Source organism: Phodopus roborovskii, unplaced genomic scaffold (genome assembly GCF_943737965.1).
Source record: "Phodopus roborovskii unplaced genomic scaffold, PHOROB, whole genome shotgun sequence".
Classification (NCBI taxonomy): domain Eukaryota; kingdom Metazoa; phylum Chordata; class Mammalia; order Rodentia; family Cricetidae; genus Phodopus; species Phodopus roborovskii.
Window position 1 is genome coordinate 2,628,473 of NW_026126599.1, and position 26,393 is coordinate 2,654,865.

Consider the following 26,393-nt stretch of genomic DNA (forward strand, 5'->3'; position numbering starts at 1 on the left):
CTCTAGTACCACAACTAAAAGAAGGGGGGGGGGGGAGCATCCCTTTGAGCTGGTAGGGGCAGGAGCCTATCCTGACCTGTAGTCTCATGGTATGACAGAGGGAAGAGAGGAGCCTGTACACCGTACCCCATGCTCTGCCATTCTCAACCATCTGTGTGCAGGTCTCCTTTGAACGGCCATCACCTGGAGGAACAAGGTCTTAAGTCTCCTGGATCCAGTGAGAGAGGGAGCCTAACCCCCGTGGTTGCATGTCCACACACCTGCCTGGCTGCGCTCACCTGACTAACCCTCTTACCCACTTTTTAATTGTCATTCCCCAGACTCCCAACGCCCCTGCTATTCCTTTGAAAAAGCCAGTCACCTCTGCATCAAATGGAACAGAAATAAGCCATCCTCTGCTGTCAGTGGAAAATGGAATGAACTTGTTCACCACTGTCACGTCTGGCTGTTCAGGTAGAGGACTTAGCAACAGGCCACTGCCCTCTCCTTGACCCATTGGGACAGGGTTTCTTCCAGGTGCCATGCATCACCAAGGTCAGCCAGCAAGAGGTCATACTGAACCTAAGTGTTGCATGTCACTGTAACCATGGTAACTAGAGCAAACCAATACAGTGGTAGCTAGGTCTTTCATAATGGTAAGGGAGCTACTGACTCTCCCTATGAAGGGTCAAGAAATTCAACTTGAGATTCCAACTATTACCCCCATGTCCCCCCAACCCTGCAAGTGATCCTGGGAGATAATAGTGTATCTAGAAAGCCCTGAAATTTGATACTCTATCACACCTTCCCCTTGGTACCAACTAGCCAACCATGTCATTATACAGTCAACCTATGGAATGAGCCACTCCTACCACCTGTGATAAAATGAAAACTAAACAAACTTCCTGTCCTGTGTGCTCACAGCCAAGTTTTGGTCATGTATGCCACACCCTTTTTTGCAAAGTAAAATTTCCTTGCTGGGCTACCTTAACTTTGTTCACGTTTCTTTGTGCCGAATACTGAAGTTTTTTTCTTTTCCATCATATAAACACATGACAGGTTGATCCTAAGGGGGGGGGGGGCTCCTCTCTGAAATCTCCATCCATTATGGGTTGAGACTTAGTGGTGGTACAAATGTTTGGGGATCATCCATGTCCCTGTAAGTAACCTGTGCATTGGTGGGGGCGGACCTCAATAAATTAACTGATCTCACCAAGTTGGATTTTAGTGAAATTGTACTTTGGTCTGTCATTTATACCATATGTTTTGACTGAATGCTCCTATGTGTCTCTCTAGGAAAAGTTACACAACACTAAGCCACACTGGTTTCCCTTCCCTGATAGTCTGTCAATAAAGCAAGCCCCAGCTTTGTCCAAGAGAAAGGTAAAGCTGCCTCGTGCCCATTGGCAGAGGTCAGAGAGAGTATCACCCTAGAACAACAGCAGGGGACTGTCCATTGCTGGAAATGAACGCTAGCTGCCACCATCCACCTTCTGATGTTGTGGACATGCACATTACCTGTGCTCATTTAGCATTCAACATGCACCCCAGGACATCATGCAAACCACAGCCTCCTCTCCACAAGGATACCACTGACTCCCACTACCAATGGGTACCCTGGACAGGAAGAAGGCTCCTGGGAAACAGCCCTGGACTCAGAAAGTTTGTGCCCTCCTCTCTGCATCCTTCTAATTTATAAACTTGCTTATGTGAAGATATTACTATGCATAATGCATTCAGCTACACAGTGCAAGCAGCAGCCTTAATGAAGAAAACTCAAGTCAGCCAGCCACATCATGGGGTAAAAGCCTGCGACTGACTTCTGAGTAAGCTTGGGCCCCCTCCTTTGCTGTCCATGCAGCATGGGACAAGCTCACAATTCACTGGGCTGGGCTGGCTCTCTGCTTCTTTCTCACATGATGTGCAGAGAAGCTGACACCTTTCCAGGCCTCAGTGGCAGGCCCACATTTGCATGTAAATAGCTGACAGATACAAGGAAATGAAAGCATGGGAGAGCTCTTTAATTAACTTTAACCCTCTGAAAATCCATGCAGCCAACTCCTCAAGAGCCCTCTTGCAAGCTGCAGCTGGGGAGGGCCAGCTACAGGCTGGGTACCAACCCCTACCTGCTGCCAAGTCTAGAAGAGCCAGGCTACAAGGGGCTCCCAGGTCAGCCTCTAACCTGGCTCACAGGCTTCATCAATGGCACTGCCAGAGACAGCTAGGGGATTGGGACCACTGAGCTCCTGGAGGATGGCTGCCCACCTCCTCTTGCTGGTTTTAGTATGCTGGTGAACAGGGTTCACAGCCAGGGTCTCATGCAGTCTGAGCTCAGGAAGCCTGCCTGGGGAAACTAACACAGCAGGGGCAGCAGTCCTGCTTCCTGAGAGACCTCCTCCCCCATGGGAAGACCCCAGAACTGCCTCTGGAAGGATGTAGAGATGAAACTGTACAAACGCACACCCTGCATCCAGGACAGCAAACATCTCTGGGACCATCAGAACCAGTCTGGGGTGTGGAAGTCAGACATGAACCCCAAGCATACACTGAGTCCTAGGCAACTTGGGCTTTCCAGCCAGAATCTGCATGGTGTGCCTCATTCTTCATGAGGGGGAAGCCTAAAATGCAGGCTGAACACATGACTTAGACGCCCAGTGACACCAGGAGGGGGGAGATGGACGAGACAGTAGTGACACGAAAAGCCACTCCTATCCAACTAAAGTTCCCTGTCCTCTGTTCCATTTCGTAGACATATGTGTCAGACCTGACCCTGTCCCATCACAGGCTGTGGACTATGCCCCCTCCCAAGGTCACTATAGAAAGTCTGCCCTGTCCCCAAGCATACACCCCACGTCAGCCCTGGCTCTGCATTTTCTATAATGCTGAACCTCTCAGAAGAACGCAGGGGGCTTAAATGAGGCTGGCTTCTTCAGGAATAAATCACACTGCTGTAGCCAGCAATATTTCTTTAACCGGAGGTTAATAAAAATCACTGGCGAAGGCTAACCAGTGGATCTAATTTATTTAGAGACTTCCATCAGGCTGTGGATAGAGCCCTTAGAAGCGCTAATATTACAGCACCGGAGAAAGCCCCAGAAGAGCGACGGTCACTTAGTGGGATTTGCGGACCCCAGAGGAAAGTGAAAGATTTAACAGGACTCCTCAAGGAAAGAGAAGAGAGAGTGCCATGAAGCCAATTTATCACTTAACAAGGGAGTCTCTGTCAGGGCCACCTCAGAACTGTCCCAGGGAGATGGCCAAAAGCAAGACCCAGAATGCTATCAGCTAGGCCTGCCCTACAACACAAAGGGAGACCTTAGTTGCAAGTAAGACTCAAAGTGCTCCCAGGGGTCCCAGAAAGAGGCCCAGGCACCATTGCAGAGGAGATGGCACGGCCCCCTAGGCTCCCTACACACGATGGTACTTTCTCCGTGTCCCGGGGTGGTGGCACTATGAGGGAGGGTTGTCTCGGGTGCAACAAACCACTACTCCCTAGAAGCATCCTGGCTCTGGAATGCCAGAGGTGCACACACGCATGCTAATGCCAACCTGGACTGACACAGCCGCCTCTCCAGTGCACAATGGAGGCCCTCCTAAGCCTGCATGCTTTGCAGTGTCCCCAGCTGTTAGGAACTGGCTAGAGCCAGCCTTTCAAGTCACTAGAACACAGGAGATGGCTTTCTACAAGCAGAGCCACACCCACTTCTCACAAGAGCCAGTCCACTGTCAATATCAGACAGACCCTGGCCACATACACTTTCTTCCTTGGCCTGCCTTGGGAGGCCCAGAGGAGACAGATTCTTTAACACACTAGAAACTTCTAGGCTGACCTCTGGAAGATGGAGTGTAAGAACTCTTCCCATTTCTCTATGATTTGTCCAGAAATCAAGCAATGTACACAGAGAACATCAATATAGGCTTATGGAAAGACTTCTGGGGTTGACGGCTCCTACAGCCCACCACAGGCTCACCCAAGTGACACTAAGCTCAGGCTTCATAAAGTTACAAGGCAATGCATTGTGTTAACAAAGGTCCCACATCCTACCTTCTTCTCAAAGGAGAGGCAGGTCCTCTGACCAGGCTAGGGTTACCCCACAGCCCCTAGGCCCCACCCTGATAAAAGGCTCCTTCCTCACTTAATGGGGACTACAGCAGTGCTCCAGCCCCACCCAGAATCCCTGGGAAGCACAGCCACACACCAGGCTTGGTTATTTAACACCATAGATTGGACAAACCCCACTATCTGGGTTAGAGGATGAGTGAAAGCCCTAGGGAGAGCCCTTGGGTTTCCTATTTTGCACCCCCACTTAGTCAAACCACTTTCAGCCCACACAGCTCTCTCCTCCGGTCCTCAGGCCTTTCTGGCTAGCATTATTTCCCAGCTCTCCCCGGATCAGCAGACTCAAGATGAGCTGACCTAAGGCAAAAGCCAGTAATGAGCATGCACACAGGCTCAATCCATGTCATCAGGTGCAGGCTGACAGCTCAACCCCTGTGACAGCATTGCAAACCCCAGACAGGCCTCTGAAGCAAGCTGGTGGCACTCTCATCTGATGGGACTTCCCCTCTTCCTCCATGGGATTTTACTGGGGCCAGTGTGGGTCTTTGCTGGAAAAGTTAAGCAAGAGAGCATTATTTCCAAACAGCACCCCAGCTATTGACTGCTTTCCACTTAGTGATGGATGGTATTTAATACCCTCTAGTCGCAGCACCCCAGGTCTGTAAATACTGATCCTGTTTTATTGCTATTTAATCACTATTACGATGGCCACGGCCAGTCTTCCTCTACTGGGTTTAATGTTCCATGTGAGTCTCAAAGGAAAGACATCACAACAGCAGAAGATGCCAGCTTTCTAAGATATACACACCCATACATGCATACATACATGCACAGCACACTCACATGCATACATGTGTACACAGGGCTCACACAGCCTGCTCACTGATACATAGACAATCATCCTCACTTGTATGTGCAAACACTGGCAGCCCTGGCTCTAGGACACCAGTCAGGCAGCAACATGCAGGAAAGAGGATCTGCCACACACATTTGATCAGAAATCCTCCCACCCCACCCCATCCCCAATTCCTGAGCAGCAAACTATCCTAAACCAGGTGCAGGTTCCTCTTCTACAAAAACAAGATTGTGCAAATTCTACTCCTGTTTTCCAAGTGAGTTTTTCCCACAGGATTATTACTGTAGTAACAGCTAATGGAAGTAAGCTGGAATCAAGCACGTGGCTGAGCCTTTCAGATAACGGAACTCCAGAAAAGTGAAAAGACCTCATGCAGAAACCATGACAGGGCCTAAGAAGCTGGTCAATAGCTAGCCACATAAGCATGAGGACCTCAGTTCAGAGCCCCACTGCCCACATATAGGAGTCGAGCATAGCATGGCACATGCAGTACTGGGGAAGCAGGATGACTCCCTGAAGTTCAGTCCCTATTCCCCACTAGGCTAGAGAGAAACAACATCTCAAAGAATATGATACAGAATGATTCATAAGGAAGAGACCCAATGCAGTCCTCTGGCCTCTACACTCATAAGCACAGGGCAATAACAGACAAGAAGACATACATAAACCTCAAACACATGCATTAAAAAAATGTCTCCAAAAACGGCCCAGCATGGTGATGGATGCATGTCTTTAATCCTAGCACTCAGGGGAGGCAGAGGTAGGCAGATAATCTTTTGAGTTGGAGGCCAACCTGGTCTAACTAGCAAGTTCCAGGTCAGCCATGGCTACATAGAAAAATGCATTGATTGAGACCCTGTTTCAAACTAAGGAAAATGAAAAGAAAAAGAAACACCCAGCCGTGACAACCAGAAGTACAGAGGGCTTGAGGGAGGAAGCCTGAGAGTTCTTTATTCTCCCAAAGAATAAAGTCTGCCTGCCACACCTTCTGACCTGTGTGGCCAGGGACCACCCCCCACATGCTAGCTTTAGGGACATCACGGGATCTTTGGAAGATGGTCATGTGAGGAACGGCACAGTAGCAGCCCTAGTGCTGACCTGGCCAGCAGCAGGACAAGGGCAGACACGAGGGCTGGACAGCAGGGGAGGCCGCCGCAGGCTCAGCATCTTTGGAGCAGGTTCTGAGCGGAGCAGGGACCAGTTCCAGCGCCACTGTTGTGGAGGCTATTTTTGGAAGCTGCACTCGAGAGGCTGTCTTGGCAGGGAACCGTGCCTTTGAGCACCACCATCAATTTTCACCTGCAGCCAGCGCCTTTCCTTTCAGGACCAAGGTTATTCAAAGATTTGGATTTCTTCGAAATTGTGTGAAAAAGTTGGACAAGGTCTTCACAGAAGGCAAAGAAGAGTTCTATGGTGTCGGGGACAAGCTGGGCCTCTGGTGGTACTCAAGTGCCTTGTCGACCCCCCTGGACATGGGAGGCCACATGACCCCGGTAAGGCTAAGCCATAGACCACCTGTGCTGAGTGAAGAAAGCCAGACCCAGGCCTAAGATACTCCCTGGGCACCTAGCCAGGCCAGCTCCACCCCTCTCATTAGTGTGTAGCTAATCCTAGCTAAGATACTGATGTTAGGTGTTGGAAATTTTAAACAGGGTTTTACTTTGCAGCCCAGGTAGGCCTTGAATTCACAGAAATCTCCCTGCTTCTGTTTCCCAAGCACTGGGATTAAAGTGGTAGCACTGGCATTGTAAACTGTAACTGAGCAGTGATGTGGATACTCAGAAATGAAAGGGTACCCTGGACGGAGATGATGCAGAGCAGTGGGATGCCACCCCAGGCTTGGGCTTCAAGGATGTTCACAACAGCTCTGAAGATCAAGATCAATAGCTCGTGAATGCAGTATTTTAGAAAGTCAAGGTTAATAGAAAACAAACCTGCAAGCATCCTAGTAATATTTCCCTCTAGAAACAGGCTCTGCCCTGCAGCTGCCAGAATCATCCTGCCATCCCTGCTATCCCTTATGTCCCAGCCCCCATCCTGTGGGACCCTGAGGATATTTCAGGAACAATGACAGGGCCAGCAGGGTGGTGTGGCCTCCAGCTGCATATACCATATTCCTCTCTAGAAGCCTTTCTGAAGAGGAGTATCCTAGAGGATGCCCTTTGGGGAGGGACAAACTAAATGGTGGCAGAGCTGCATAAGTGGGGAGGGAAGGGGAATGGCATATGGGAGACAGATACTAACCACACAGGCTCACCACCTTCAGATATCATGTCCAAGACCAGGAGCCACAGCAGGTCCTGCATGGCTAGCACCATCACCCTAAACGTGTCAGCTAACCACAGGGAAGGATGTAAGATGGCAGGGACAGAGTACCATACTCTCCACCACCCACCTCTCTGCCCTATCACTGACAGCCCTACTTCTTTCATTATTAGAAAATTGAAAAGACAATTGCTACCATCTTCCAGATAGACAATTTAAGCCATGCCACCAGAAACCAAAGCATCTGTAGCTGCTGCCTGGTACCAGTGTTTCCAGTTGTCTCCGAAATCCTGTGGAGTGTAGGCACAGGACTACATATCTTTGGGGCGTGGGACAATACCTGTATGTCCTTTTAGGCATGCTGGCCATGGCAGAAGCAGGCAGTGAGGCTTGGCTTGCCATCTTCATTGCCAGGTCAGAGATCTCCCAGGCCACATGACCTGGTGCAGGTGCCTTCCCTGTGCCCTCAGCTTCCTCACCCATCCGATGAAGGAGCCCAGCACTTGCCAGATTCTGACTGGCATCAAACAGCTGTGCCAAAGGGCCTGGATTGGACGGGTCTGTATCTCAGAGGGTCAAAAGCAAGGGAAGAATGGAGCAGATGAAGCCAGCACTGGGCAGGAAGATGGCCATGCCAGGGAGGAAGGAAGCACAGACAAAGGCCCTGAGGTACAAGGTGGACAGCAAGAGTGTGATCAGGAAAGGGTCATCTTCCCTGGGCAGCTCTGGGTCCTAGAAAGGCAGGAATGGCCTGCATGAAAGTCACCTTGCTTTCATGGATCAGCTGCAGTGGCCAGAGGCAAGCCCCTCCTGCCCACACACCCAGGAGCCCCTATCTTAATAACCATCTGCAACTTGGAGAGGAAAAAAGGCATTTTGTTTTGATCTCATTTTATTTCTTAAAATTGCTTTTTTCTCCCTGAAAACTTTTTTTTTCCCCCCTATCACAACCCAGTTCCAGTGGCACATGTAGTGGAACCATGCAAAAGCACTATGCCAAGGATAGCTTTCAAGTGACTCTGAAAATGCTATCTTCCCAGAGCAAATGGGTGTGTTCCTTCCTGACTGACAAAACGGAACCCAGAAGGGCAGGAACTACAGCTCAGCACGGGGCTTGCCCAGCATCCATGAAGCCCAAGGTTCAGTTAGGACCAAGTGGCACACGCCTGCAATCCTAGCCCTGGAGAGGTAGGGGCAGGAGAACCTGATGTTCAAGGTCAAGTTTGAGACCAGCCTGGATGACATGAGACTATAAACAAATAAATATATGAATATATAAATAAATGCCGCCACGAATGGGATCCAGAAAGGAAGGAGCAGGCGATTCACAAACACCTGAACATGCATGTCACAGCTCAGACAAGACCCTGCTAGTTGTGAAAAGAGAGCCATCATGCTGCACAGAGCAGTCCCCCAGCAGGAGCTGAGGCTGGGGAACATCCCACCAGCTGCTCCAAACTGATTGACGATGTCAGCAGAACTGAAGGGAACTTTTAAGTAAGAAGCCAGTAGGCTTGGACCTGAACCTGGCTGGGTAGCTCATTTGTGACAGAACCATCCCAATGTGCCCTGCTTCCCTGAAGTGTGTCTCAGAGCTGGCAGTGTGGAGTGCAGAAACCCAGGCACAGGAGCTAGACAGATAGTGCAGCAGTTAAGAGCATTGGCTGCTCTTCCAGAGGGCCCAGGTTCAATTCCCACCACCACATGGTAGTTAACAACTGTCTGTAACTCCAGTTCCAGGAGATCTGAAACTGTTCTCTGGTCTCTGAATGCAGTGCACATACATGGTGCACATACATGCAGGCAGGCAGAAAACCCATACACATAAAATTTTAAAAGCAAATAAATCTTTAAAAACAAACCAACAAGCCAACCCAGTACCATTTTGTTACCCAGGTGCAGAGGCAGAGTTGCCATGAAGGTGAAAGAGCCCCCTCCCCTGGGAGGGGGCTGGGATGAAACAGTACAGACACATCTCACCCAGCACATATGCTCACAGCAGACAGAAAGCCACACAGGAGGAGGAACATATGACCACGAAGAACATATGACCTGTGATGGGAGGGTGAGCATCAAAACCAGGGGTGCACAGATGGGAAGTAATGGCTGTCATATTCCTACTCAGAGTCAGCTGGTCACACAAGAAACCTTGAGCAGAGAAGTGAGGTTCAAACACACCATTATAGCTAGTTCCAGGACCGTGGCCTTCCCCTAGATGAAGGACACTTCCCAGCTCAGCAGGACACAGGCCCATTCCCAATAATGTGAGCACTCCACTCATCTTACCCCAGGGTGCATACATGCTTTCATTCTGAGTACTAAAGGGGCTCTATTGTTCCATCTTAGGAGCAGCTACAACCCAGTCTTCAAGCAAGCTGCAAGGGAGAGCATGTAGGAATGTTAAGCAGTGTCCCCAAGGTCACTAATAATACTGCCTTTCTTCAAATAAAGAAAAGCACTCAGGTGTGTGGCATGCATGTGCACGTGTATGTGTGTGTCTACATGTGTGTACCTATCTCCAACATTAGCTCTCACATTTTTTTCCCCTTGGCTTTTTTCAAGACATGGTTTCTCTGTGTAGTCCTGGCTGCCTAGAACTTACTCTGTAGACCAGGCTGGTCTTGAACTCAGAGATCCGCCTGCCTCTGCCTCCTAAGTGTTCGTATTAGAGGCCTGCTCCACCACTGTCTGGCACATTTCCATCCTTTGAAGGCACTATATGAAGTGCTGAGGAGATGGCTCAACAATGAGGAATGGAGTTCAGACACTCAGCACCTACATGAAAAGCTGGGCATGGAAACCCAGCAGTCAGGATGTAGTAACAGATACCTGGAGCAAGCAGGCTAGCTGGATTAGCTGAAGGGACAAAGTCTGGGTTCAGCAAGAAACCTTGACTCCATAAATGAAGTGTAGAGTGATGGAGAAAGAATCCCATGTCAACCTCTGACCTCCACACTTAAACACACACACACACACACACACACACACACACTTGCGTGCGCGCGCACACTCACAGGGAGGTAGGTAGGAGTGGGTGGGGGTGTTCCAATTCAAGTTGTGCCAGAGTTATCAATGTGATCAGATCTGAAAGGCCCAGAGCCACAGTGTCTCTTTTCCCCTTTGCAGCAAGCAGGAGACAGGTTAGGTACCAGGAGCAGAAAGAAAGAAGGCACACCCCAGAAAGGCCTTCCCCTTTGTCCATTCCCAGGGAACACAGAGGACCCATAGGGAGTCAAGTTCTTATCTGCACACCTGTGCCAGGTCAACCTGCCCAAGGCACCAGGGAGGGCTCTGCAGCTTCCCAGGGGGGGGGGGGAAAGAAGTCAGGGCTGCAACGTGGGCAGCTCCTGCAAGGTCAAAAGGGTCCTGAGGCCTTCAAGAACTAAATGCCTATTCAATGGGACCAGACCTTCCTATGGGCCAAGGGCTAAACAGAAGACTCCGGTCTCAATAGTGGTCACAAGAAAAAATTCCTAGACATGCCTGATGGGACAGGCCTGCTGTCCCAACCACCCAAGAGACTGAAGCAGGAGGAGCCTGAGCTCAAGGCCAACCTGGGCAACTTAGTGAGTTTTTACAAAGGGATAGGAATGTTGCTCAGTGGCAGGATCCTTGTCAGTCATGCTCAGGACCCATAGTTCAAGCCTCAGTGCATAGAAGCAAATGCCACTGCACAGAGCATACCACACAGATTCTGGCTTGAGGCCGTGCAGGGAACACAATGAGAAGAGAACAGAGCACCCGTTCCTGCCAAGAAGCCTCAGCCAAGCCTCCAAGCCGCACTTAAACCTCAACTGGCTGAGCTAAAAAGAGGGCCGCGGCACCCATCCCACAGCCTGTGCAGCTGCCAGAGGATCACTCTACAGCAGACTCCGGAGGCTGCAGAATTATGGGGAACACCATTTCACAAGCAACAACAGCTTCCCCATGATCCAGAATCATCCACACAGAGAAGACAGTGGGCAGGAAGATTCCTTTCTCTGTGGCTACAGTCCCACACCCCAGGGACAGTGAGAAGAAGATGAAGATGGGGCCAGTAGTGAACAGCCAGAGGCTGGACCTCCAGGCCAGGTCCAAAGGACAGCCACTACGGGCTGGAAGATGGCTAAGCAAACAGCACAATCCCAGCACCCACCAGCCTCTACCTAGTACTGACCCATGCCTTGGAGTGACAGGGGACTGTCACTCACTACTAAGCCAGAACAAGACCAGAGACAGGCTCTATGAAGGTCCCAGAGTGATGATGCCACAATAGTAGGAGTAAGCAATAAAGCAGAGAGTCAAGGAGATGGCTCAGGGGTTAAGAGTGATTGCTTATGGACCATGAAGACTTGAGTTTGAATCTCTGTACACACATTAAGAAAAGTTGGGCATGGCAACATAGGCCTGTAGCCCCATGGGGGCATGTAGACAGAAAGATCACAGGGAATTGCTGTCTAGCAAACTGAACCAAAACCAAATAAAACACAAAACCCCAGCAAGCCCTGAGCTCAATCAGTGGGATTATGTCTCATGGAAATTGGGGGATAGGGAAGGGGGCACTGATGTCCTCCTTTGGCCTGAGTGCATTCATCCTTGTACACATGTCTGTTACACACACACACACACACACACACACACACACACACACACTTGTGGGGGGGCACAAACGAAACAAGAAACTTGGTCATGAATCTGTTCTTAAGGAAGTGACACCAGGCAACCAGGGTAGAGCTGCTCTGAATCCCTGCTCACCTCACCTGTCTTTGTACCTCAGCTTCTTCATTAGCCCCAGCCTCAAGGAGAGTTCACAAAAGGACAGGAAGTCCTGTATGTGGAGACCATCATGGGGTAAGGGTGACTGCACGCAGAAGGGTCTGGCAGCAGAAGTACTCAGAGCTGAGAAGTCACCACACCAGTCACCACTGAGGAGCACATCACCTTTAAACCCACTGTCATCAAATCTGCTAGAACCCAGAGGCAACTGAAATGTACCAGCAGATGAATGCTGGGCAAACTACAGTCTACCATGCTCTGCAGTGGTAACCAATGACTTTTAAACTGAGCGATCTAGCCAAGAAAAATGTGGAGGAATATGAAGTCATATTCCTAAGTGACAGACACTGGTCTGGGGGTTGAGGAGATGGACCCCGTTAGAAAAGTGCTTGCTGCCCAAGCAAGAACATGAGTTTGATGCCCATCATCTGCACAAAAGCTGGGTGTGGTAGTGCATCTGTAACCCCACCACCAAGCAGGTGGAGGGAGGAGGATTCCTGGGGCTCAGTGGCCAGCCAGCCTAGCCTACTCAAGAAGCTCCAGGGTAATGAGAAACCCCGGCTCTAAAATCAAGGTCAGGAGCGACTGAGGAAGACATCAGAGGTTGCCCTTTGACCTTCACATACACACACACTCACACAAAAAGTGCTCGACTCAGCACAGCACTGCCACACCAAGGACTGCTGGGTACTCACAACTCATGTCCACACAGAGTCCAACTGCTGGAACCCATAGGCAACTGTGATGCCCTCTTGCTGATGAACATCCAGGCAAGGGTCCACTCAGGTAGAAGGGTAAGAATAAGTGATGTGACAAAGATGAGTGCTAGAACCATGAAAAACATGTGGGAGTCACAAAGATGTATGACCAGTCTATCAGGCCTGCATGCTGTCCAACAGGGCACACAGGAAGGCACCGCCTGGCAGAAAGTGGAGGGCAGGACTGCCAGACACCCAAAGCAGTGGTAGGAGGGAAAGATGACCTGATCGGTGTCCCAGGTGCAGAAAGCTCTCTGGGCCCCCTGTAGTGTGGAAATCTTACACCCATCTAACCTCACAGATGATACGCCTATAGTGACCCTCACAGTGCTAAGGTGTCTCCGTGCTGGAACAATGACCACAAGAGTGAGGGGGATCCAGAACCTAAAAGTCAGCGGATGGGAGGCCATGCAGACAAAGGCAAGGGGAAAGGTGCCAGTGACATTTGGTTGCTGCTCGCTACTCGAAACCTAAAACTGGGTCTGGCAAGGTGGCTTAGTGGGGTGATCTGAGTAAAACCCTCAGAAGCCAATAAAGGTAGAAAGAGAGAACTCATAAGGTTGTCCTCTGGCCTCCAAAGGTACTGCATGCCATACATGTGCCAACACACACACACTAAATAATAATAATATCAATGATGCCTAAAACTGCTCTACTGTGAAACAGCTTAATTGACAGTAAAGACAACAAACATGATTCTGCTTTGACAAGATGCTCTGAACACCAGACTCAGCCCGGGTGGGAACCAGAGTTACAGCCATGGTCAGACAGCTCTACATCCTGAAGGTCATAGGGCAATTCAAGCACAGATGGGTGACAGGATGGTAGAGTCAGCCACCCATGCTTACCCTGCAGGACAACCACTACAGGTGTGCTTCAGGAGAAGCTCAGTCACGGGCATAAGGAACACCTTCTATCATCGCAACTTCCTGTGACTCCATGATCACTCAACCAACAAACAAAAACCCCACAGCATGTGTGCTTCTCGGCCTCAGGCTGTGCAGTGCACAGGTGCTTCCTCCGCATCATGCTCTTCTGCAGGCTGCTCTGAGGGTTATCTCCTATAAGGGACATCACCCAGGCCTGACTATACCCATCAGACAGAAGATAAATAAAACCCAAGTCTCTTCAGACACCATTAAAACCCAGCAGAAGGGACTAGAGAGATGGCTTGGGGGTTAAGGACACTTCCTGCTCTTGGGGAGGACCCAGGTTGACCTTCCAGCACTTGTGTCAAGAGGCTCAAGACTGCCCGTAACTCCAGCTCTGGGGGATCTGACACCTCTGGCCCCCTCGGACACCCACATTCCCATGTGTACTCACACACACACCACTAAAAATAAGTCTTTCAAAAAGAACACACACCATGAGTAGAAAATAGTCAGGGAGGAAAATCCGATACCGTGTCAGATTTTCAGTATAAAATCTATAAAACTTGCTGTGAAAAATTAAAGACCATCTCACTAAATGAGGGATGGTTAATGCCACTTATAAAACTAAACAACACTAAGATACAATTTCTTTCCAAAATGATTCATAAACTCATTGCAGTCTGAATCGTATCCCAGCAGTGTTTTGTGGGAGGTAACCAGCTGCACACAGGGAGGTGTAAAGGACCTAAAGATCTGTGGGAGCACACTATTTATTTATCTATCCCAGGGATGGAAGCCAGAGTCTTATGCATATTAGGCAAGCATTCTGCTTGAGCAATTTGTGGGTGTGGGGCTGCCCATATATGAAAAGCACAAAAAATAATTAAGATTTGTGTGTTTCTGTGCGTGCGTGTGTGTCTAGAGGCCAGAAAAGAATTATGGGCCCTCTGGAGCTAGAATTACAGGCAGTTAGTTTCAGCATCCCAGTCAACATGGGTCCTCCGAAAACAGTAAAAGCTCTTAATGACTGAGCCATCCCTCCAGCCCTTTCTCTCTCTCTCTCTCTCTCTCTCTCTCTCTCTCTCTCTCTTAACTTTATTTATTTATTTATTGGGGAGGGGGTTGCTCCATGAAGTACATGTGTTAGTCAGATAACTTCATACAGTCAGTTTTCACCTTCACCTTTATGTGTGCTCCAGGGACTGAGGTCATCAGGCTTGACAGCAAACATCTTTCCCTACTGGGTCCCCTCATCAGTCTACTTACCCAGTTTCTCACGTGAGTCCTGAGGGTCACACTCAAATCCTTGCACTTCACTTCTTTAGCCATTTCCTCAACTACCCCACCAGGCAATTTTTTACATCTTATTTTGTAGTGGGGTCTTGCTAGTTTGCTCAGACTGGCACTGACTGGCCTTGGGCTCACTCTGGCTCATGCTAATCTAGAGCAGGTAGCCGGCTCATAGGACTGGGCCACCACAGACAAGGAATTGTAAAGAATAATGAACCTGGAAGATTCCATGGGCAAATATCAACTCTTATCTTGAAGTAGAAGTTCAGACAGGGAGACACTGGCAGACAGACACAAGCAGCATCCCAGTATGGATTGGCCAAAAGATGCCCTGTCCATGCGCAGAACCATTCAACAGCAGATCACGGAGGACAGAACAAGCCTGGGCACCAGTTTCATATCACACTCCGAACCCAATTCCAGACACCTGTCAGATGCGAGCATAAAAGGTAAAACCATAGACTGCTTGGAGGAAGCTGTAAGATCCCTTTAATATCTGCCTGACTTTAGTCAGTAGAGATACTTAATCAAGACACCCAGAGTGCCGGCAGAAAGAGAAAATCAATACACTGTACTGCAATTAAAATGAAAAACGTCTGTTTACCTGCAGACACGGGGGCAGTGACAAGAGTGGAAAGGCATGCCACAGGTGAAGAAGGTCCTATCTCCCAGCAAGGGGTCATACCCAGAATCCAGAATTCCTGTTCATCCCTAGGGAAAGCTGAGAGGCCAAAAAAAAAAATTCAAGTGATGGCGTGAATCTAGAGGATGAGGATGGCCCCATGCTCCTGGCAGCATGCAAACTGCACCCTCATCTGGGACTTGGGTGGCAGGTGGTCTGCCAACCCAAGGAACCCCATTGTCATCCAAGGCCAGGGCTGTCAGTCATAGCTGTGTTCAGGTATGTGCAAAAAAGCATCAATTCATTTGCGTGATAGAATACTGACATGCAATGGGAAAATCTAGCAAATTCAGATCCACAAAAGAACAATACACATCTCAATGAAGATAACAGAAGTTAGTTAGACATGAAAAGCAGGGGCCCTGTGACTCTATTAATGTCAATCCACAGCTGGGCACATTCAAAGTCAGGAGGGGTTTGGGTCCCCTGGGAGTGAGGGGAACACAGGGTCATCAGGGACAGGCAGTAGCCTGCTTTAGTCTTTCTTGCACTGCAATTTGCACATGCGGCCTTCAGCACAAAACTTGCTGGGGAGAAGAAACACACATGGCCAAGCAAAGGCACAATGGACACGAGTACCTAGTGCCATGTTCCAAAATATTCCACAGTACCAGACAGACTGGGAAAGGCCAAAGGTGCACCAGATGAAAATGGATGGTCACATCAAGGTATCACCGCACGATCACAGAAGTGTCAAGTGAATGAGCTCTATCAATGAGGACAGACCTCCAAAGCATAATGCTGTGACAAAAGCAGAGACGCTGTGGGCCAGTAAAACACACAACGGGGAAACTGAATGGCGAACACACACATGCTAACCCTACAGAACCCTATCGAGTATGCCCCTCCACTGGTTAGCTGGGGATGCAGCTCCTCATAGAGCTCTTGTTCTGTTTCCTACCCATGGAACCCCCCAGTTAGTTCACAGCTACTTTGCCTCTAGAATGCCCTTCACAAGCATGTGCCATGAAATAAAGGCTGTGAAGACAGGGTAGAGGGGGCACTGCAGTCCCACCTGATTCCACACCATCTGTGCAGGGGAGTAGGGTGGGGCCTGCAACCCAGGGAGCCTCCCAATGGCATGGGGCTCATCTGCACACAATGTCCTGCCCAGTGCTGGATCAAGGGAGATACTGCACCCACTAGGGAGGTCCCCGTGTAGAAAACTGACAATGCTGGGAACACGTAAGATAAACAAGAATGGGAGCGGGCATCATTTCCTTTACTGCGTATGTGAGCACAGACGTGCGGCCTCTGACTCCGTGACAACATTTCAGCAGGAAGAAAGTCAAGTTGCTCCAAATAAAATACTCAACAAGATGGGCTGCATGAGTGTCTGCCTCAGCACTACACTCTTGGTCATGGTGCCCATTTCCTGCCACAGTCAGTCCAAAGCCATGGAAACCCACAACTGTCTATGGACTCCAGATCTCACAGGAGCAGTCTGTAAATTATACCATGTCTCATACAGGAAGAACAAGTCACAACCCCTGAAGCAAAGGAATCTCACCAGGCCTCAGGGCCAACCAGAATACCTGAATCCCTCCTGTCTGCTGGTAGATCACAAAAGTACTAATGTGGCAGGCACTGTGGACAAGCCTGCTACTGGCTTCTGAGGGTTGAAACAATGTTGGTCCCACTGCTATGGGTGGTATTTCAGGGCACAGTGCCAGCCAGCTCATGATCCTGCCACAGCAGAGGCCTTAAGACAATGGGAAGCTGAGGTCTGTGAAGAGTCCTGCCTCAGAGAATATCACTGCTCAGTCTCTCAGCAAGCACAAAGGACCCACACCCCTCACCTCCCTTACTCCAGGAACTTGTTCACAACTCCACAGGCACAGCAAGCACAAAACACTCACCTCTGGGAGTACAAAGTCCAGGGTTGTGGAGATAGCCTGGTGGATAAAATGTTTGCTTTGCAAAAATGAGGACCTGAACTAGAACCCAAGAATCCATATTTAAAACGCTCTGCAGTGGTTCGTGTTTGTAACACTAGGGTTGGGGAGGCCAAGAAAACAGGATCCCTGGGACTTTCTACCAAGTAAAGCCTATTTGGTAAGTTCCAGGCAAATGAGAGACACTGTCACAAAAGACAAGGGCTCACAAGGTAAGGGCACTCTGCTGCCAAGACTGACAATCTGTGTTGACACTACATGGGAGGAGGAGGGAACTAATTCCTACAAGTTGACTTCTGATTCACACACGCACACACACACACACACACACACACACACACACACGCATGCATACATATGTGTGCGCGCACATACACGCACACGCGCACACACGCGCGCGCACACACACACACACACACACACACACACACACACACACACCTAGGCCTATTAAAACAATTTGAGGGGCCCTAAGACAGGATGTCACCATGACAACTAAATGTCCTCTGCAGCTACCATGTAACAAAGATGAGACTGGTCACCAAATTCAGCAAGTCACCTTAATCTGTTTTGTGGTGATTGCTTCCCTGGGAACTTTGGGGGACCAAACAGGAAAAGTGGAAGGCTTTCTTTCATTTAAAAAAAAAAATTTTGCTTATATTCTATAAATATAATTCTGCAACTATGTGTAGAATATTAGTGCGCACTGGAAATAGCGTGCCTCAAATAGGAAAATGGTTTGTGTTCACCAAGTGCCAGAAGCCAATTTTCAATTGCTTAAAATAGTCATGATATTTTACCAAGGTAATTATACTCTTAGCTATCAGTAACAATTAACTCCTTAGACTAGAGCCGCTTAATAAAGGTCTCGAGACAAAATTGCACATGCCAAGCACTGTAGACTGAAATGTGAAGCAGGCAAAGAGGTCCTTTGGAGGGGATACGAAAGCAGAGCACCATGGCTCGTTCCAGGGCCGTGCAGATGGGTGGCTGGACAGAACCCACATCCTCCCATCAGGGGGTGAACTGGAAGTACACAGAGGCATTGTCAGGCAGAGGTGAGCAGTCCTAGAGACTGAAGCCTAACAGCAGCTTCCACAAGGGCAGTGAAGAGTGGATACTTTCCCACCACAAGTAAGCTAGGCTGGAGTCCAAGATAGCCAAGCCAGGCTTTCAGGAGGTAGGTACCAGCAGGAGACATTATATCATGCCTGTGAAATCATGTGACAATGCCACTGGTGTCTCACCAGACCAGCCTAATGAGTAGTTTCATCATGCCGGCTACCTAGCAAGTCAAACTCCTGTCTCCCAGGGCTAGGAAGGCAATGGGTATTGATCCATTGAATCTATCTAGGAAGGACAGCTGGTATAGATAATCAGTCAGTGTTGGGTAATGAATAGCCACCTCCAGCTCACTCAGAGTTCAGCAGTGCAGCATGGGTCATGGTGAGGCCAGTTTGAACCAGAGAGCCATCAGCTTTCCATTTTTCAGAGAGCAGAAATGCCCTGACATGGGAGTACCTGGTAGGAACAACGAGGACAGAGGCATCCACACAGGACACCAGGCACAAGCCTCACAGGACCTGTTCAGGGCACCATGAGGGCATCAGCACCATTGCCAGCAAACCTCACTGTCACCTAAATCCAAGCCTGAAATGAAGCCCAAACAGCCACCAAGTTCACAGCAGCTTTGGTGACACAGCATGGGCCCCAATAGCCATGGGATAAACCAACTGACAAAAAGATATCCCAACCACACGAGCATACACATGTGGGGATGCTACAGAACCCATCCCACAAAACAAAACAAACGGACTATGTGAGTGTACTACAGAGAATGTGAAAATGCTACAGAACCCAGCTCACAAATATATCTGGATCGTGCGGGTGAACACATCTGGGAATGCTACGGACACAGTCCACTGAAATCTCCAGAAAGCAAACAAAACCTCAGAAGGCTGTGTGTGACAGATGCACAAACTTCAGAAATCCAGAGATTGGGAACCTCTCTACCATGCTAGCTGGGATGGGCAAGGCAGGCCGGAAGCATGGAACACATATGTACTGTCTTCCCCATGGACAATCACAGGCAGCTTCACCTCCCGGGCCTGCATTGCAGAACCTCCCTGGGCAGGGACCTCACTGCTGGGTTTACAGGATGCTTCAGAGGGCTCTTGCACTAAGGCCTGTGTGGGACTCTGTGGTACACTAGAAGGAGCTCAGGACCATCCCTCTGAGATGACTCTTGCAGAGTCTAGCCAATGATTCTGAGATCACAGGGAGAAGTTAGGCTCCCATCACTGACCTCTCTTTTCATCACACAGTAAGTCTGGAGGTGCTGGGACATAGGACACAAGCATGTCATCCACTAAGGAAGTCTATCAAGAAGATCCCCTCCCCACCCCACTCTCTTGAGATTTCCCACAGCCAGCTGTCTTCTCATACTGCCAGCACGGGCCCAGCCCTGTGGCAGGCTGCCCACAGGCCAACAGACCAGGATATCTGCCACCTTCTGCTTCTATGGAGCTGTACGTTTCACCAATAGCAGCTCTGTGACAGCCTTCTTCCCTGAACCATGGCTCTGTGGAGAGGGGCCAGATCTCCTCACATGCTCTGGTAAACAGTAAATCCTCTGGGTCTTTGCTTAAGCCTCACCTCCGACAGCTCCACCCATGTCAGTGCACACAGTGTTTGTCTTTGTCCAGGCTGGTAAGTGGCTGGCTGGCTGAATACTCTGCCACTTTCCCACTGCACTGTCAAGCTCAGGGCCGTGACCACATATTCCCATCATGCGGGCTTCACATTGACAGGAGCTGGGCTGGAAAGAATGATGTTGAAGCCCAGAAGAGGAGCCATGTCAACACACTGAAGCATCTTCTCAACCAAGGAACAATGCTGGGACACTCTAGCCACCTCTCTTCCTGAGCTATCTGCAGGGACCCTGGACCTGAAGAGATGATTTAGGCTATCCCCAGCCCTAGGAAGAAGTGTCTGAGGCCAATACAAATGTGAGATCTCCTTTTCTGAGACACTGGGGAATTGTAACAGAGGTGGTCACACACACCTACCAGATGCATCAACTTCTTGGGCCTCATGCCCACACCCCATCAACATGAGGGTGGGCCTCCACCCAGCAAGTTGGACCCCCTACTCTCATGTAGCCAGGGACAGATCCAGCCTGTCCTCCCTTGTGCTCTGAAGGCCCAGAGTCCATTAGATGCTCTAAATAACACTCATTAGGAACTTTCATTCGCACTTAAAGACCTCCATGTTCCATGCAAGGCATCAGAAAGCCTTTGGACAAGAAGGCTGAAGAGAGGGCAGGACAAAGGAGAGCACATCATTCTGCTTGCTGCAACCATGGCATGTTGCAATTCATTGTTTTGGAGACCGTTGGCAATCCTCATAACATGTTGGGATGAAGCCCACTCCAGCTTCCCTGTTCATGCAGGCAGCAAAGGACAGGAAGGCTGGCTACTGAGGAGGCCAGCTTACAGAGCACAGTACCAGCCCAGGTCAGGACACACAGGGAAAGTGAGTCCAGGAGGCTGGTTTTAATTGTTCTGAGAGGGTCAAGGTACAGAGTCCAAGCTGGCCTTCAATTCACTGCCTCCTTCCTGCCTCAGTCTCCTAAATTCTAGGATTATGGTTGTATTCTGCTGCTCTGGGCTCTGGAATGATTCTTTGTGTCATTCAAAAGACTTCTCAAATCTGGACTAAGAGCACACAGCCTAAATGTTCTACTACAGCCTGCCACTGGGGAAGACCAGCACTGGGCCTGGTCTGTGGTCCAGCAGATGTGGGATACCTGTTGGAGATGAAAGGGATGGATCATGGGTAAGAATATGCAGCTTCACAGAGGTCTGGTTAAAGATGGACACCCAGAAAGAAAAGGCCAGGCAAGAGTGTGGTGGGGCCTGGCCACACTGGGCAAACTGTACCTTGGTCAGAAGTATGATGCGCTTCTGGAGCCTCCGGGCCAGTGCCTCGTGTATCTCCCTCTTCTTCCTCTCCTCCAGCAGCTGCGCACTGACCTGTCGGACCTCATCCTGGAGCTGCTGCTGGGCTTTCTCCAGACCCCGAGCACTGCAGGGAAGACATGAGGGGAAAGCCATGAGGTCCGACATGACCATCCCCCAGGACTGGAGACACATCCCCCACTGTGTACCCCACAGGGCCTTCCTAAAATAGAGCTGCACGTGCAAACACCTCGTCGTTTCCTAGCTCCTGAATAGCTACTTAGTGCCTTTCAGGAGGTTCTGGATTTCAAAGACACCCAGGGTGATCCCAGAACACGGTGCGAGGGGGAGGGAAGTGCAACTCCACACACAATGGGAAAGATTGTCAGCCACAGGCGCTTCAGGACGGCACTTCTGAATGAGCTAAATTGCCAGCGCAAGCACTTCCCATGTGAGTCACAGGCAGCAGGCACAGATGTGCAGCACAGGGAGGGTGCAGAGCACAGCCCCCACTGCAGGCACTGGCCGGAAGACTTTCTGAAGGAGAAAGTCCTGTCTCACTCTGGGTGCCAGGCATGTCTTGTGAAGACAGATGCCAGGATATACCACAGCAATTGTATCTGACCTCCTCTACTTTTCCCTTCTCTATGCATGTATTTTTGCAGTATAGAGGCTTGAAGTCTGAGCCTCAAGCATACTAAGCAAGACCTTTGTCACTGAGCCATGCTCTCAGCTCTCATTGGGGGATTCTAGGCAGGAGCTCTAGCACTGAACTACAAACCTCAGCACTAGGCAGGTGTCTACCACTGAGCCACACTCCAGGCCCTCACTGGGGGATTCTAGGCACATGCTCTACCACTGAAATACAAACTTAGCTCTTTTTATTTTTTACATTAAGACAGTATCTCACTAAGTTTACAAGGCTGAACTTGAGTTTGTAATCTCCTGCTTCTGTCTTCCAAGAAACCAGGGTTACAGATTATGCCACCAAGCCTAGATTCTCTTTACAATACATGCTTTCCTATTACATCCCTATGGCTTCTCTGGCTTGGTCTGCCTCCCCTGTGTCATCACACAGCCTCACATCAGCCCTCTCTAGTCAGTTGTCTCACCCCAGGTTTCTGGACTGAGGCCACTCCCAGGCTGACCTCAAGCATCTTGGCAAAGACCCTCAAAAAGTACCCTTGCTACCTCTCTACATCACCAATCCCACAGCTGCCAAGTGTAGCCTCTGTTGCCACTGGGCCTTCAGAGGATATGGCGATCCCCAGAACAGCAAAGGCAAGGATCAAGTACCCAAATGGTGTACCTCACATGTGCCCTGGGCTCCAACCCATCCTTATGACTACACCCAGGCAAGGACAAGGCCACAGCAGAGAGAACAAGATCAGATGATAGGAGTGGTTGGGAAATGACCAACCAACTTCACCAACCAAGATGGCACACTGCAGGTTGTATGATGCACTGACAGCACTGTGTATGCTATCAACAGCAGAGCTCTCTTCCTAAATACAATTCTAAAAACTCTCAAAAACTGAAACCAGGGGGCTGGGGCAGTAGATTGGTTGACAGATACTTGCTTCACAAACATGAGCATCTGAGTTTAGTCCGCCAGCACCCACCCAGTGAGCTGGCTGTGGTGGTGCACAACTATAAGACCAGCAATGTTAAGAAAAATGTGAGGATGTGAGGTGTAGACAGGCAGATAGACCCTGTAAGTTTGCTAGCCAGCCCTCTAGACTACTTGATCATGTCTCAGGCCAACGAAGGACCCTGTCTCAAGCCAAAGGTGGATAGTGCCTGAGGACTGACGCTGGAGATTACCCTCCAACCTCCACATATATGCTATACGTATGTGGACCCACACAAAGACAGCAAGCCAGGTGGGAGCGCATGCACACATGCCACACACACACACACACACACACACACACACACACATGCACACACACACCCTAATACATAAGCAGGGCATCAGGAGTTTGTTATCAAGTGACATCTGTAACACTCCTGCAAAGTGACCATGACCAGAACACTGTAGCAACTTTGAAAATGTACAAATCAGGGGTGGAGCCTGAAAGAGACACCTGCAGCTCAGATCGCTCCTGCATCCAATTATTTTTGTTTGCTTTGATTACACCATTTCAAGAAAACCTGAACTCACTAGAGTGGCAGATAATGCTTGTCATGTGGACACCCCTGCAAATATGTCTATTTCACATCTGAGTGAATATAGAGTTTTGTAAATTATAACTTAGTAAAATCATTTAAACAGCTTAAGTGCAATTTGAAAGTGAATGAAAGTCAAATGTGTAGGAGACTTCAGCAGGGGCCTGTGAGGCCCTGGTCCTGCAAAGTGTCCCAGGGAATCCTGCTCTGGGCCACCAACATAACCGTAGAAAACAGACCCAACCATGTGACATCAAGGACATGGGCTTGGCTTCAATTGTGCAATCCCAGGAAGCTTCATGCTGTCCCCTAGCCCCACTGAGAAGCAGCCAGCTGCCACCTGCACCCTAGGTGCATCACAACCCCAAATGCAAAGCAAGAGCTAATATTCATGGGAAACAGACATATAAAGAGGCTATTTTGAGTTCCAGTTCAATTGAAAACTATTCATAGTCCAATTTAATAATCAAGGACTGTGAAATCGACTCTTGAATCGTTGAATTCAGGTGGGGAGGTTCACAGGCGCCTTAAATCACTGCTCCAAAGTGGGTAATTTAATTAGAAAAGCAGCATTTGCTCTGCTGCTTAAGAGCTAAGCACACAAAGACAGACACATGGCAATGCAACATTTCAGGTGACAGAGAAACACACGCGTGCGCGCACACACGTGCACACACACACGTGCACACACACACACACACACACACACACACACACACACACACACACACACACACGGGCAGAGTGGGACCAGGAGTTTGGGGTCACTTGGATAAGATGTCCTTGGCATAGGGTCCAATCCTTCAGGACAACTTCCAAATCCAAGGTTGGAATTTGGAGACAACATTCCCCTTGTAGCTACCCAGGGTCCTGCCCACACAAAACAAATGCAAACAACTCCAAGGCCATGTCAGAACAGCCACTTTGCTGGAACTTGGAGGACCAGAGCTCAGTATAATAGAACCAGGCAGCAGGACCGGTACTGTCTCTTGGTCTGAGCCAGCTACCTACCTCCACTCTGCAGCTAGGCTCTGCTACCTAAGAAGGCAAAGACATAGTTACACAATCTCAGTCCTGTGTCTAGGTCACAGGATAGAACACCACACCCACTGGAGGCCATGTACAGAGATGTGTGCACCATGATACCACAGGAGAAGGAGAGGTCTTCAGGGTGTGGGGAAAGCTGGGTTGTAAAATTTCAGATCATAAAGAAAACATTTGTCTCTAACTCCCCACAGCACTCTCCTTCCCAAGAAGAAAAAGATTCCCCTTGGAAATATTAGGTATGTAACCCAAGGCCTCATGGATGCTAGGTAGGTACTCTACCGCCCCATTCCACAAGCCTCACTCATTCTCATACCCTCCTCCCTTGCAATACAGATCCTCTGTGCTCACCTGTGTAGCCAGAGATCCATATCAGAACATCTTCCTCAATCTTTCTCTACTTTATTCACTTTATTTTTTGAGACAGAGTCTCTCACTGAACCTGTGGCTCCCTGTTTTAACCAGGCTAGCTAGCAAGTGAGGCCCTAGAATCTATCTGTCTCATCTAGCAGGTTCACCACTGTAGCTAGCTCTATGTGGGCTCTGGGGACCTGAATTCAGGTCCTCCTGCTTGTATAACAGATGCTTTACTCAGTGAGCCGTCTCCTCAGTCCCCATACTCTCCCTTAATAGCAAAACATGATTAATCTACTGTGGAAGGCAAAACCAGATGTCAGAGGAATACATGGTCCTACAGAAGAACACAGCAGGCCCTAAGGTTTCCGACAGACAGGTTTACACTGTAGGTTGCAGTTCAGAGCGTAGCAGAGAGAGGGCACCCCGGAGCACCGTTTACAGAACTTCAATGAAGCCCTGAGCACAAAGATCAACAGGCTGGGATCCTCCCAGTTCGGCCCACACACATGGTACAGGACTCATCATTAACATAAGGTGCTGCTAAACAGGTATAAATCACCCAGCAGGAGAATGCAGGGGAAGGAACAGCTCACACAAACCATACAGGAGGCAGCAATGACTTCTGAGACTGCAAGACACCAGTGCCTGAGTCGGGAGAAAGCATTGGCAGGGGCTTGAGTTTGAGTGCAGCAGACATCACAGATCTGATTCAAAATATGTGCGGGAGGAAGGGTATGTGAAAGGAAGCAGATGGGGAGTCCTCAGAGCTGAGCCATGGTGCCTAACTGGTGATGGCAGAGGGCAAAACCAGTGAAGAAAGGAATGTTTTGGTTCATAGTGAGGTGGAGGGCGAAGACAGATGTGTGGGACACCAGGGACAGAGGGCAAATGGCTCTTATATCCACTGTGTGGAGATGGGAGTTGGCTATGGGGCTCTGAGACCTTGGCCAGGAGGCAGTGAGGAACTGAGGAATGGGAACAAGGAGAAAGCACTTCAAGAGGAAGGAAGAACAGGACACAGAAACCCTTCCACACACTCCTTGGGCTACAGAGGTGAGCAGACGGCAGGGTGGTCTCCAATGGGCAAGAGTCGAGAAATACTGGGTCCTGCTTAGAAATGGGAAGCAGTGTGGAAGCAGGAGAGTGTTCTCCAGCAGGAGTGGGTTCATGGAGTGGTCAAAGTACAACAGTATAAGGGCTACAATACAATGTCCAAACAGGCTCTAGATGCTCACAGCCAGGATTCTCAAGCCACGCCTACCAGATGGCCCTAGACACCCAGGCATGCCAGACACAGAGGTGCAAGGCTCCTCAAGCTGACATGGACCTCAAGTTGGAAGGGGATCTCTGCTACTGTGTCCATGTGCCCTCCCAGAGAGCCTTGACAGCTGCAAGAACTTGAGCAACCTCATCCCAACACAGAGGTCCCTATCAGTTCCTGGGATTGCTGGT

General features: G+C 49.5%; 1 protein-coding gene across 1 annotated transcript in view; it reads right to left on the minus strand.

Annotated features, from left to right (window-relative positions):
• Mad1l1 (mitotic arrest deficient 1 like 1) overlaps positions 1–26,393 on the minus strand; it is a 304,513-nt gene that overhangs the window by 156,506 nt on the left and 121,614 nt on the right. The window contains exon 11 of the mRNA XM_051205386.1: positions 21,354–21,498. Coding sequence (XP_051061343.1) covers positions 21,354–21,498 — 145 coding nt within the window. The remainder of the gene's footprint in view (positions 1–21,353; positions 21,499–26,393) is intronic.